This window comes from Ciconia boyciana, chromosome 3 (genome assembly GCF_034638445.1).
Source record: "Ciconia boyciana chromosome 3, ASM3463844v1, whole genome shotgun sequence".
NCBI lineage: Eukaryota > Metazoa > Chordata > Aves > Ciconiiformes > Ciconiidae > Ciconia > Ciconia boyciana.
The window spans coordinates 51,203,260-51,215,933 of NC_132936.1; the positions used below are offsets into that span (position 1 = coordinate 51,203,260).

General features: G+C 43.4%; 1 protein-coding gene across 1 annotated transcript in view; it reads right to left on the reverse strand.

Annotated features, from left to right (window-relative positions):
- Nucleotides 1-280: 280 nt before the first annotated feature.
- SCML4 (Scm polycomb group protein like 4) overlaps nucleotides 281-12,674 on the reverse strand; it is a 46,193-nt gene continuing 33,799 nt past the window's right edge. The window contains exons 6-7 of the mRNA XM_072857908.1: nucleotides 5,730-5,875; nucleotides 281-406 (exon numbers count right to left, since the gene is read on the reverse strand). Coding sequence (XP_072714009.1) covers nucleotides 281-406; nucleotides 5,730-5,875 — 272 coding nt within the window. The remainder of the gene's footprint in view (nucleotides 407-5,729; nucleotides 5,876-12,674) is intronic.

Here is a 12,674-nt window from a genome sequence, read left to right on the forward strand (position 1 = left end):
CTGATTACAAAAATAGGACTTACTATAATCATAATAATATTAATGATACAAAATAATTATTGTAATTATATACTTTTTGGCAAATTATTAACACAAAGCAGCTCAAAAGACCCCATTGGATTAAAAAAAGGTGACAATGCACAAACATTAAAAAAGAGAAAGTCTTTGTTAAAAAAGAGGGAAAAACAATCTGCAAATGAATGCATTTCTGTAAGGCAACATGTTACCTTTAGTTTTCTGTCTAGATTTAGGTCAGGTTCTGTTGTTGTTCAAGAAATTGTTAGAACTTGGCTTGCTTGAGCTTATCAATGTGGTAACACAGTTTCAGCGCAGGTCCCAGTTTCAGCCCCAGGTATTTCATGATCACATCACTTTTCAGCAGCAACAAAGCATTGCCATCAATCTCCTGGTTTCAAAAGAGAGAAAGAGAATCAAAATGTGTTAACCTCCTTCCAGTGCTGTGTCCTGACACATTAAACAAGGTTAATCCGAAACAGCATGTCTTTTAGAGTAGAACTCGTGGAAATGTCATGCATTTTGAAATTTCATTTAAAAAATTGAAATCTGAGGTATGATAGAAGGAAACTCTAAAGGAGGGGTTAATCAAATAGTATTTTTTATTCTTCAAGGAACTGTAAGGTTTGTCTAGGTTTTCAATTATTTTGCAATTAAAACATGAGGATTTTTAAAAAATCAGGGTTGCTCTAAGCCCAATTCTGGGAAAAGGCAGTCAACCTTGAGAGAAAGGAGTGAGTGATAGAGAGAGGGAGAGGGATGTGGCCTCATGAACTGCTAATAGCTCATCTCTGAATCTCAGTTCCAGCTTTGTCCCTGGCTATCTGCATGTTTCACATATCCGCAGTGCACTTATATCTGGTGATATACATCTCTCTCTCTCTCTTTTTCTTAAATTGAAGATAGTAGTAACTTGCTTATTTTATTGCATTTATTAATAAAATTTGTTCAAATTTCATTTAACCATCATGTAAGTGGAGAAAATTACCACCAAGTTTAGTTTTTTATCCCAGGCTTGTTGGCTTGAAAACCTTTTGAAATTGCAAAGTGAGCACAAAGTAGCTTGGGTGCACAGAGAAACAGACTGTCTTTTACTGTGGACTGTAAAACACAGAAGCTTTCAGCTACACTGTCCTTCCTTGGATCCTGAGCTTATCTGTTTTTTCCCAACTATATTAGTGGATCTCCTAAAAAATACTACCCCTCCCCACAGTCTCCACCACACTTACATACTCAGACCATCAGAGCTAAAACATAACGAGTGCTATGTGTGTGTGCATAGATCACACATATGCAGACATACTAATGCTGTATATATTTTATTCTGTTTGTGATGGTCAGATCTTTCCTCTGTGATCTATTACCTACTAATTAAGCAATACTATGGATCCTAATTTGCCCTGATCATTATTATTCCATTCAGGAGGTGATTTAGCTGATGAGCCGTTAAGGTCACTTTCTGATTAACTCAATCAATTAATGCTCTTCATTTTGCAACCCCCACTCTATGCATAGTACAAACTCTCTTCACCTTCCCCCTCTCCTTCCCATTATTTTAAGGAAGCTAAGGGAAAGTAAGAACAAGTATTAAATGTAATTAATATTTGCATAAGAAAGAAAAACAAACTCCTGGAACTGTGGTGCGATAGGGTAAAAACACTGTCAAGGGTTTGGTGCGGAGGCAGCTTTTTCTAAATGTTGAGTTCAGCATTTTATTATTTCATTTATTATTACCGTGTAGGGGTCAAAATTAAACTCCGTGACAAGAGTATGCCAGAGGGAGCATTCATATCTAATTAAATATCCCATATTAGCCATGTCCCTGTGCAGATTGTTGGCTTGACTTCTCTACAGTATTACTGTGTCAGCCTTTTTAAAAATAATTTTTAAAAGAAGGATTCTATAGCATGGTCCCCAAATCTGCAATAGCCCCACCAGAAGATCTTGAACCAGATCAGGAGCTGGTAAAATTCAGTGCCATCAATGCAATTAGCTTGTCTCACATGAGTTGAGATCCGGCCCACTGCAAGTTAGATTATTGCAGGAGATCATTGCCATGTTCCTGCAAGGGGATGGACACAGCAAACATATGAGCTGCGAGGTCATGATACAGTGGGTATAAACATACAGCTTCCACCTGCAAGAATATTACTGTGTTTCTGCTGACTTCTTGCAGCACTTAGTCTGAGGATATTGTTCAAAAAGCAGAGTAGCCCCTAAACAAACCCTGTGCCATGCAAACAAGATTGCACCTGGTGGTGGATGTCCCTCAGGATGAGGCTTTTCATGAGAAAGACTGAAGTCCCCATCTTCACACATGTTTAAGCACTTAATTCTGAGTAAAATGAAAGACTTCAGGATGTATGTCCTGCTTGGGATATATATCTCCCTACTTTTGTATTCTGCAATCTCATGAACAGACACCACCCCTGGTAAGGCCACCATCTGCGACAGGAGTGCACCGAGTGGCAGCTCAGTGGTCAGTGCTCAAACACTCGAGATGAAGGTCTAGGGGAAGATGCATGCTCATAAGTCTGATGTCTAGCACTAGCAGAGACAGGTTTCTATTTGAATAAATTTGATAAAGTATGTTAAACTCAAAGGTTTTTGTCTCCTTCATACACGCATTTGCCAATCACTGGCCATAATTAAACTGTCAGAGTTTGCTTCAATTGCTTGAATTGCTTCAATCCCTTCCACCTCGAGTTTTCTACCTGCTAATTCCCTGTGTAACTCTTTCCCCTTCTCCATTTCCCTCCCTCAGTCTTTCTATCAAGTCTTTCTTGCTGAGAGAGCACTGCGTGGGGCTTTCACACAGTGCTACTATGAGGTTCCTGCCAGGCCGATGGCTCCTTTGCACGAGGCCAAAAGATCTATCAGTTACAGGCTAGCCTTTCCTCGGCACACGTCCCTGAGGGAGCAGGGAAGAGCAGGGGGGAGGTAGGAGGCAGTTTCATGGTCTTTGGTGGACAATCTGAGGAGCCTCCTGTGACAGAGCTCCTTGGGTGTCTTGGCAAGAAGAAAAGCTTCTGCTCCTGGTGGGAAGAGCAGAGCCGCAGTCATCCTGCAATGCGTATGGCAGCCGTGGAGGATGGGGGCTGCACCTCCTTACTGCACCCTGGGACAGCCGGCCCTGGGGATTGCGGTCAGCACCCAAATGGCTTAATATAGCGTCGGGAAAGAGCACTGCCCACACACAGGATACTTCCCCCAGCCTTTTCATCCTAGTGGTCCCACCACCCTCTCCCTCCAGTGTCATAGCTCAGATGAGTTGATTGCCAAAGCAATGATTTCAGGTGGTAGCTGGGCCTGGTCAATGACAGTAAGTGCTTCTAAGTAAATTATGCACCTGCTTCATAGAAAGATTGAACATACAGGAAGATATGGCTAAGGTTAATGGACTAATCACTTGTCTCTCACCCCTGGGGTCTCCGTGCTAATCCAGATGAGATTCGAAGGCTGAAAAATTGCAGGGACATATATAACTCGAAGGCATAATTGAATCGAGTTGTGTGGCAATCTTACCCAGGTTCTCACACCTACGGCGTATTTTACAAGGAAACCAATGATAAGTAGAGCCCATGGGTGCTGGGTGTTCAACAAAGGATGACAGGGACAGTCTTTAGTGGCAATTTAGCTTGGTCTCTTTGGTCACAGAGCAGCTGTAATATCGTGGCATGCTACAGTGCAGCTGGCCCATGACTGCCTGGAGCATGTCACTGCCTTGTTGCTAGATAAAAGCATACTACGCCATCCTTTGCTACAAGTGGAAAATAGTCAAAGCCGCTGCTTTTGCACTTTCGCTATTTACAAGACAAACTTTAAACGTTTCTCTTCTTTGGGACGCACCCATATGCCTCAGACCATGGCAATTCTCTCTCCCTTGCATGAAGAGTTTTCTCTTGATGCACGGCCCCCTCTAATAGTCTCAAAACCTCATGCTATAGCAAGTTCCTTTAAATCTGAAGGTGGCTTGTTTATCTGCCTGGTTACCCACATGGCCAACATAGGCCATGTTTTCATTATCAGCTTATAAGGCAGATCTGACTTCTCTGCAGAAGGCAGGGTATGTCATCTGGTACAAAACCAGCATATTTTGCCAACAAAAAATTTTTTTATATCAATATGCATATTATAAAACCACTGAAAGAGATGAAAATACATTTTTCATACTAAAAAATAGGTCCCTTCAATTATGAAGAGATTACCCACTCTCCATGATTAACAGGGTCAAAAACTGTAGGAGGCTGGCACCCAAGTAGGCTGGCACCTGACCTGTAATTGCAGATTTCGTCGTAGCACCACTGTGCCTGCTCTGTTGTTCTCATCCCACCAGCCTGTCTGCAGAATGGCAGATGGCCTCAACACCTGCCTAGGGCGAGCAGACATCAAGCCCTGTGTTCATCTTCACTTTCATCTGCTCCTCAGCCACCTCCTCTCCTCAGTACCTGGAAACTCTGCATCCAGGGTGTAGCTGGAAGTCCATCAGTTGTCTCCCTCAGCTCTTGTCTGACAAGAGACACATTTGCGTGAGCTCTGTCCCACATTCCCACCCCTCCCTGCTGGCACACGGGCAAGGAGTGGGACCTGGTGATCAAGCTCTCTTGCTTGCTTTGCAACCTGAGACGCTGTTCAGGAGTCAGGGCTGGGGACCTCGTTTAGACCTAGGTTCAGGCACTTACATCCAAAGCTATGGCCTCCAGCTGAACACAAACGAGTCACTTTTAGGGTAAAATCCATTTTCATAGTCAGACTGAATTGATCAAGGAGGGATGGAAGAGGAGGAGGCTGAAGATGCTATTAGATGCACTGGTGCCAACTCCAACTACAGCAGCAGAATGAGAAACTCCAGATGAGATGTGTGTTTACAGTCTTCCCCTTTACTAATTAAGGATAATATCATTTCCACCACTGGCGATTGCCTAGCAAAAGTAACTATCATATTCTCCAGTGAGTCAGCAGGTCTGTTAAATTTGGTTATGTAGTTAAATAATACTGAGGGGAAAAAGATTAAAAGCTTGGTTGTTTTGGGGTTCTCCTGCTAAATATCTAAAGACACATTAAAAATGGTCTTCAGAGAAGAATCATAGGTATCCTGGGAAAAAGTTGTCATTGAGATGAGGCTTTTTTGTGCCAATGTGACAATGAAAAATGAGCACCAGATCCTCTGTGCTTTCTCTTAGGCTTGGCATAGAAACAATTTACGCTGGCATAGTTGGGAACAAATAGTGAGCATTTTCTCAAGACATTGTTAGTGTCTCCCCTTTGAAGGATAAATAGAATAGAATAGAATAGAATAGAATAGAATAGAACAGAATAGAATAGTTCAGTTGGAAGGGACTTACAATGATCATCTAGTCCAGCTGCCTGACCACTTCAGGGCTGACCAAAAGTTAAAGCACGTTATTAAGGGCATTTTCCAAATGCCTCTTAAACACTGACAGGCTTGGGGCATAGACCACCTCTCTAGGAAGCCTGTTCCAGTGTTTGACCACCCTCTCAGCTGTTAAGTGAACATTGCTTCAACCCAACCCCCCCAGCGGTGCTGAACACTTTGCAGGGCCCTGCCTTCAACCTGGCTGAGCACAAACACTGCTTATAGCAGCCAAAGGCAGCTGAGGTGGTGTGTGTGATGTGTATTGGCTATCTCTTGGGACTGCCCATGCACTTGGCTTAAATTACCCAGAAGCAGTTAAGGGCAGCCTTCTACATACGTGTTTTCTGAAGAGCTCCACGTGGGGACCTAAAGCATGAGGGTCTGCATCCTTCACAAACCAAACCACGTCATCCACTGTCCAGGTCAAAGGATTCTTGCTTGATGGCCGAGCTGTGTCTTGTCGTTCTGGTGAAGGACTTGAGGCTATTGGTACAAAAAAGCCCACAACAGCGTATTACAATGGCACGCAGCAGTTTCCTTGGTTTGAGAGTGTGCAGTGGTATGGCAGCCTCACTGTGGCGTTGGACGTTGGATCTGTGTGTGCAAGTATCAGCCCGAGATGGTGGAGTGGGGAGAGAAGGGGACTTGGAGCAGTTTCTGATCTGACTGCTTATCAGGAGACACGATCCCAGCTGGCGAATTGCATTAAAAAACATGAAACCCTCAGATTCCTGCTGGGGAAGGAAAAATGTGCCAGCTGCCAGGCTCTTAAACAGAGCTGCCCCTGCTGTCTGATCTGCAAGCAGCAGGGATCTTGGCTGAAGAAGACACCACCCTCCCACCTGGAGAGAAAGCGCTTCAGCACTAAACAAAGGAGTTTGCCATTGAATGCGAAGGCTAGAGGATAAAATCAGGATTTAGCAAATAGGGTTTTTTTCTTTGCGTTCAGATATTCAGACTAATCTTAGAGCTTAAAGGAAGGTTGCTAGTCCATATCCTCCTAATCTTAGGCTCTCACGAAGCTGATGCTCCCTAATGAATGCCTATTTGGAAAGCTACTAAAACACGTGAAGATGAACATTGCGCATGTGACTTTTTAATGGTATAAGCCCTGGATGATTTAAGGTCACTTCGGCTTGCTGTAGCTTTAAATCAAGTGAATAAAGGCACATTGGAATGAAAGTGCATTTATGTTTTTATTCTTAGTCTCCACAGAATTATAAATCTCAGTCTCCACATGAATATAATTTGCACCCCCACTTATGCTGCTTCACTATTACAAGAACTGTATTATGCTAGGTTACAGGAAAGCTGTTTAAATTTGTTTATATCGACACCAAGCAAACTTTGCATTAGCAGGCAGCAGCACACAGATGTATAAAATGTTACTTGCCCAGACCTGCTCATCTCTTTCCATTAAGGCCCAGTTTTTAATGAGAGGTGCAAATGGTAAGCAAGCAGGCACTACAGAAGACAGAAAAGGAAACAGAAGAGTGCAAGTAAAGGGAGACCACAGATACCTAAACTGGAGCCTGGAGAAGCCCCAGGTAGCCAAGAGGGCAATCGGAGCTGCTGAGGGGAGAAGGGCTGAGCTCTCCAGAGAAATACTGAGCTTATAAAGACAAATCAAATGTATGAGAATCCCCATGCATGACTCAAAACATGATCCTAACGCGTGTGAGCAAATGTAGTGGGCAGGGTTTGTGGCTTATGTAGATTGTCATTCCATTGACTTCAGTAGAGCCATGCTGATTTATATTAGCTGAGGATCTGCCCATATATGCACAATAATGGCTTTATGTGCATATTGGTCATTTTTTTTCTTGCCGCCATGCTCATCTTACAGTATAATGTAATGAGGTATATTTTGCAGTTATGAAGGATGAACTCCAGTAAGCAGCGGTGCTATGAATGTGCAAATCTGGTCGATGGGCTTCATAATGGGATGTGATGTAAATATCATGATAATTACACTCATTTGCTAAGTCACTGTTCTGGATATAAAGGACAAGGAATAGCCGCAGGTCCTCTTAATTAGGCAGCGAGGATTGGTGTTCGTATGGACTCAGGCGACCCTGGGCTCCGCTCACAGAATAAATGCAATACACAATGGTACAGACACCATCTGGAGCCTTTGGCATGAAACGATGAAGACAAAGAGTGCAAAACGAGCAGGGTAATCTTGGCCAACCCCTGGATCATCAGTAACATTGAGTAACTTTGTCAGGGACAAGTGGGAGAACTGAGACTTGTCTTGGAGGCAGAGGGGCAAGTATTTCTCCCCTACCTGATCTGCCGATGGTCTGGGTGCCAGCTGATGTGTGGAGATATTGGACACCTCGGCACCTCAAACCAAAGGTCAGGGAGAAAACCAGGCTTTCGCAAACCAGCCGGAAAATAGAGGGGGGAGAGAAAGGTTTGGCCATGCCCAAAGGATTGCAGAAGTTTCTATGCTACTGCTATAATGTGGTCGGGGGAGATGTTGTGCCACTACTGAGGATCACATTTTTTCCCTCTAAATTTGTATGAATGTAAGGAAAGCCCAGGGGGCTTCGCCTGGGATTCACACCAGGCACAGAGAGAGCAGCCTCCGGCCCAGTGACTCTTGCCTGCAACCTACTGCTTCCAGAAATGCCAGGAAAGGGCAAAGGGGAACAGAGAGCCCCAAGAGCGGCTGGGAGCCTTCACAGATATTGGAAATATCTGTAATGAAAGGAAGGGGGATGAGAAGAAAAGGTTGAAATGACAGGGGAATTCTATTCACTCGTTCGCAATCTAGCAATCAATAGCATAAATCTGATTTTTTAAAGACAAATATATAAATGACCTTTCTAAAGAGACAGCATGACTAGAACTCTTCCAGGCCCTCACAGGTGAAGATAACCCTTTCAAATCCCTACCTGAGGTATAATATAATAATATAAAACCAAGAATTATGTGTAGATACTAACTCTTCAAAGATTGTTTCATCTTTATTTACCTACCTAGAGTCAAGTCCTGAATTCTCTGCTGCTTTTTCATGAATTAAGATGTGTTATTTTACTTGTGTGTAAGGGGCTACCTTTAAATGTTGTTAGTAAAACTGGGATACCACCAGCTTGCAGACAAATATCTTGAATACAGTTTGTAGCTGGTGAGTCTGGAAACAATCTGTTTTTCTATATCTTTTAAAATGTATTTTGTTGTTTAATTTACTCTGGCTTTTTAACATCATAGTTTACACATTTAAGTGTAATCTCTCTATTTACAAAAGAAAATAAATCATTTCGTGTCTACACAAAGGCATGGGGTTTGTTTCAATAGCATCACTTTGCTGAAAGATTATATTAAGCACAAAAGTGTTTGATGGCAGCAGGGCAAGTACTATACATTTCTTCTTATCTGAAGGTATTCACGCTTAACCTAAGAATTAGATAAATGAGGAAGTCTCATGTCTCCGGGGTATCCTATGCCATCCTGTCATCAGAATTAATCAAGTTGATAATGAATACTCAGATTACAAAGAGTTGGGAGTGCTCGCGACCAATAATTATTTTTAGAGATCGTAATCTAGGTCAAATCCAATTTCCTGTTTTTGACAGGTGGCAAAAATTTGTCAAATTAATGGAATGGGATATGGATATTTAGGTAATCAGAGGGAAGCACTTCCCCCTCCTGCCTTAAGCGGTGTCGGGGAAGGAGAGTGAAGAGGTTCCTCTGCAGGGGAAGGTCTTGGGGCATCCCAGTCAAGACCATTGCCTGCACAGAAATGGCTGGAGATACCAGGTCAGTGGCCAAAGCCCAGCAAAGCCGATGGAAAGACATGGCCTGGCTTGGTCTGAGCTCTCACTCCACACAGGCTTTTTTCTGCCTCCCACCTCTGGCCTCAGGACCTTCCTGAGAAGGAGGATGGAGAGAGAGAAAGCCAACAGACCAACAGCTGCAGAGGCATAACTAGGAAATCCGATGCTAAAATGGAGTTAAACCTGCAAAAGAAGGAAAGATAAATAACAGACTCCCTAAATATGTTCTTGGCAAACTAACAGAGCCCAGAGGGAGTACGGTCATTGATAGATAAGAGTGGAAAGGGAGTGACAGATGAACTTTAATATTGCTGCAGGCCTAAATGATTCCTTTGCCTCAGGGGAAGGGGGTGGAAATGAAATTTTAAAAGGTTCTCTCTGATTGCACTGGAGCAGATAATAAGGAGCAGCAGATCTACTGAAGCTAAGCAAAAGTAGCAGACCCTCAAAGGCGCAGAGAAATGGGAATTATTTTAAAAAACAAACCACCTCCCACTGTAAACAAGGACAGGAGGAAAGCTTTGTAGAAGACACTTTTCTAAAAGTCTAGGGCACACCAAGCAAGAGAAGCGGAGAGGCATCAGAAACGCAGGTGTGTGGGAGAACACAATTACAGGATGTTTATGGGCACAGGGGGGTTTGACAAGCCACAATCAGCAGAGAGCTCTGGAAAGGAGATTGGGCTTAGCACGTCAATTTGGACTGGCAGGTGCTTGCAGGAGATGCTGAGCACCACCTGGCTGGTGGCCTCACCCCGTGGCGTGGCAAGGCAGAGTCCTCGTCCCACCAGCGTGGCAGCTGCTCCCACTCCCGGCACAACACGCACCATGTGGGGATGCAACGTTGCAGGTGCTCCTCTGCCCACTGTGAGAGCAGCCCAGCATCCAGCTGCATGAGATGCAGCCATGGGCTAAATATTTATTTGGGTTTTCTTGATTTGCCTCTCTTTTGCAGGGCGGGGGGAAAATAGGCAGCTCACTGAAAGCATTGAATCTTTCAGGCTGTAAATGTCCTCAAAAATTAACAGGCAGGCTGTGTTTGCTGGAGAAGTGGTACCCAGCGCTGAGCCCCGCAATGCTGTCAGCAGCTCCTTTGCCACTGCCTTGGGGAGGTGCTGGAGCCAGCTCCCGCAGGGTGCCTGCAGTATTATTCTGGAAAAAGAGAAACTTCAAACCCTGCGCTCCCAAATGTTTTCAGGAAATAAATGTATTAGCAAGCAGGATTGCCTCTTTAACAAAGGCCCTCAGGTGATAATAATTAACTGCTAATATTGGATAATAAAATCTACATAAAAATAACAAGCTACAGGGCAAGGTTAAGGTTATTATGTTGTGGTTGAACACGCAATTCTTCATACTTGGAATAAAGGCTTTGTTTGTTATGTAAGCAGGCTTGGAAAGGTTTATGATGTCCTTGACTATTCCTTCCCTAATTTAAGAGCTTCAATTTGGCAAATGATGACAGGAAAGTGCATGTTTATCTGTTAGCAGCCCCAACTGGCTTTCTGAAATGATTTTTTTTTTTTTGAATTTTTTAGCATAATCATGGAGAATTAGGCATCAAGCTTCCGATCACATTAATGAGAGCTTTGAGGTTTAATCTCATCCATTCCGCTTGAAAGACATGTTCTGCTATGCACTGAGATATGTTTCATGGTTATGGTTTTTTCCATGATATTTACCCACCATGATAAATAAGGCAATGTATTTTTCAAAAATATCCATAAATAAAGAGGATTGATTTGAGGTTTCAGAGAGAAATTCTTCCTCTTTTTAATGAGTCCTGCCCATCCCTGCCTTGTCAGTATGCAAACTGAGAAGGATAAGAACAGAGACTGGCATGCACCACTTACTTACACATCTTTGCTCACTTATGATTCAGCAGCATATAAATTATCCCTAGAAAGAGGAAAAAGAACACACAGAAGCATCGTAGTGAGAGCGCAGATTCCAAAGACCTTTGCAAGAGAGATTTTGCGAAGACAGTAATTAAACTCTAGTGTGGCTGCACTAAGGCAATTGCAGAAAGATGTGTATTTTAAAAGTCTGGGATTGCAGTAAAAGTGGAAGCAGCGTCGTGGGTGAAAGTATGATAGCTGTGAAGAAATACAGTCTCTAATTTTAAGGAGGAGCAGGCAGTGCTTTGTAGGACTCTACGGTGGGAATTCCACTGTTACAGAGCTGATGCTATTGCAAACGGAGTGGGAGAGGAAACCAGGCTGTGACTGGAAACAGCACAGTTTCTTTAATGCTAGAAGTGATATCGTAATGAATCTGTGGGCACCTACTTCATGGATGACTGTGTTCCACATCACAGCCACTGAAAACTGCCTGGCTGTGTCTGAGAGCAAATGGCTCTCCTCTGCCTCAGAGGACCCAGCTCCTGCCGTGGACTGCAGGAGACTCTCTGCTGGAGACTCCAGAAAGCAGCTGAGTGGATCAGAGGAAATGCGATGGATGGTGGTGGCCCAAATGTGCCCTAGCCATTTGTGCTGACGTACAGCGGTGCATATTGGTAGGGCACAGGGGATTGCTATTCCTCCTGTTGAGACCTTGACAGCAAACCCATCTCCATATGGGTTTGCATGTACCTTTATGGCAGACCCTAATCTACAATGGATGATACTGGGATTAATAAATTGTTAATAATTGTAAATGATCAATATCAACAATTTAACAACCATTTTAATGATGTTCACTGCATAATTGTCAGTTTTAGGGAGCCTTTGCTGTTGAGCTGGCCAAACATCCCAGAGGTCCCAGATGAGCTAGTCTTTGCAAGTGTCAAATGCATGTCACATAAAACATACTAAGCAGTTTTGTGATGAGTCCTGTTACCCCAAAGTATCATATGTAGCAGCTTAAAGTCACCTATAACTGCTTCAAAGACAACCAAATATCATAGGTGCCTGGTCCAAAAGCAATCTCTTCCTCTTTGCTCCTCAAAGTGCTTTAATAATATGTTTCAAGCTAGAGAAATATAGGAACCTGCAGAGCCTGTTGCATGGCCACTGTATTACTTCTTGAGACAGGGAAACAGTGGCATTCACAGTCAGAAACAAGAAGGGAAAGTAATTCAGATGAGCAAGCTTAAGGAGCTCTGATTTTACACTTCAGTCCCTTGAACATAGATTCAAACCCCTGATACCAAGGCTTTTCTCCACACAACACGTTTTTAAGCACAGAAACTCTACCACGGTATTTTGTGGATGCTGAAAATGCGCAAAGTATTCAATAAGCCATTAGGTGATTCAGGGAAAAAGAATCTATGAAGGTTTACTAAATATGAATCCACCACTTCTTGTTCAGGAAACACTTGAGCCACAAATTTCTGAAGGCGGAGAGGGTAGTGGGGAAGCACCACCATCTCTGCACTTATCCCTTTCCTGGGGGTGTGCTGCTGTCTCATGCTGGAGACAGGATGCACAGCTAGACAGACCTTTGCTCTGAACTGCTCTGACCCTTCCTATGTACTACAAAGAGATAACAACTGATCCCAAG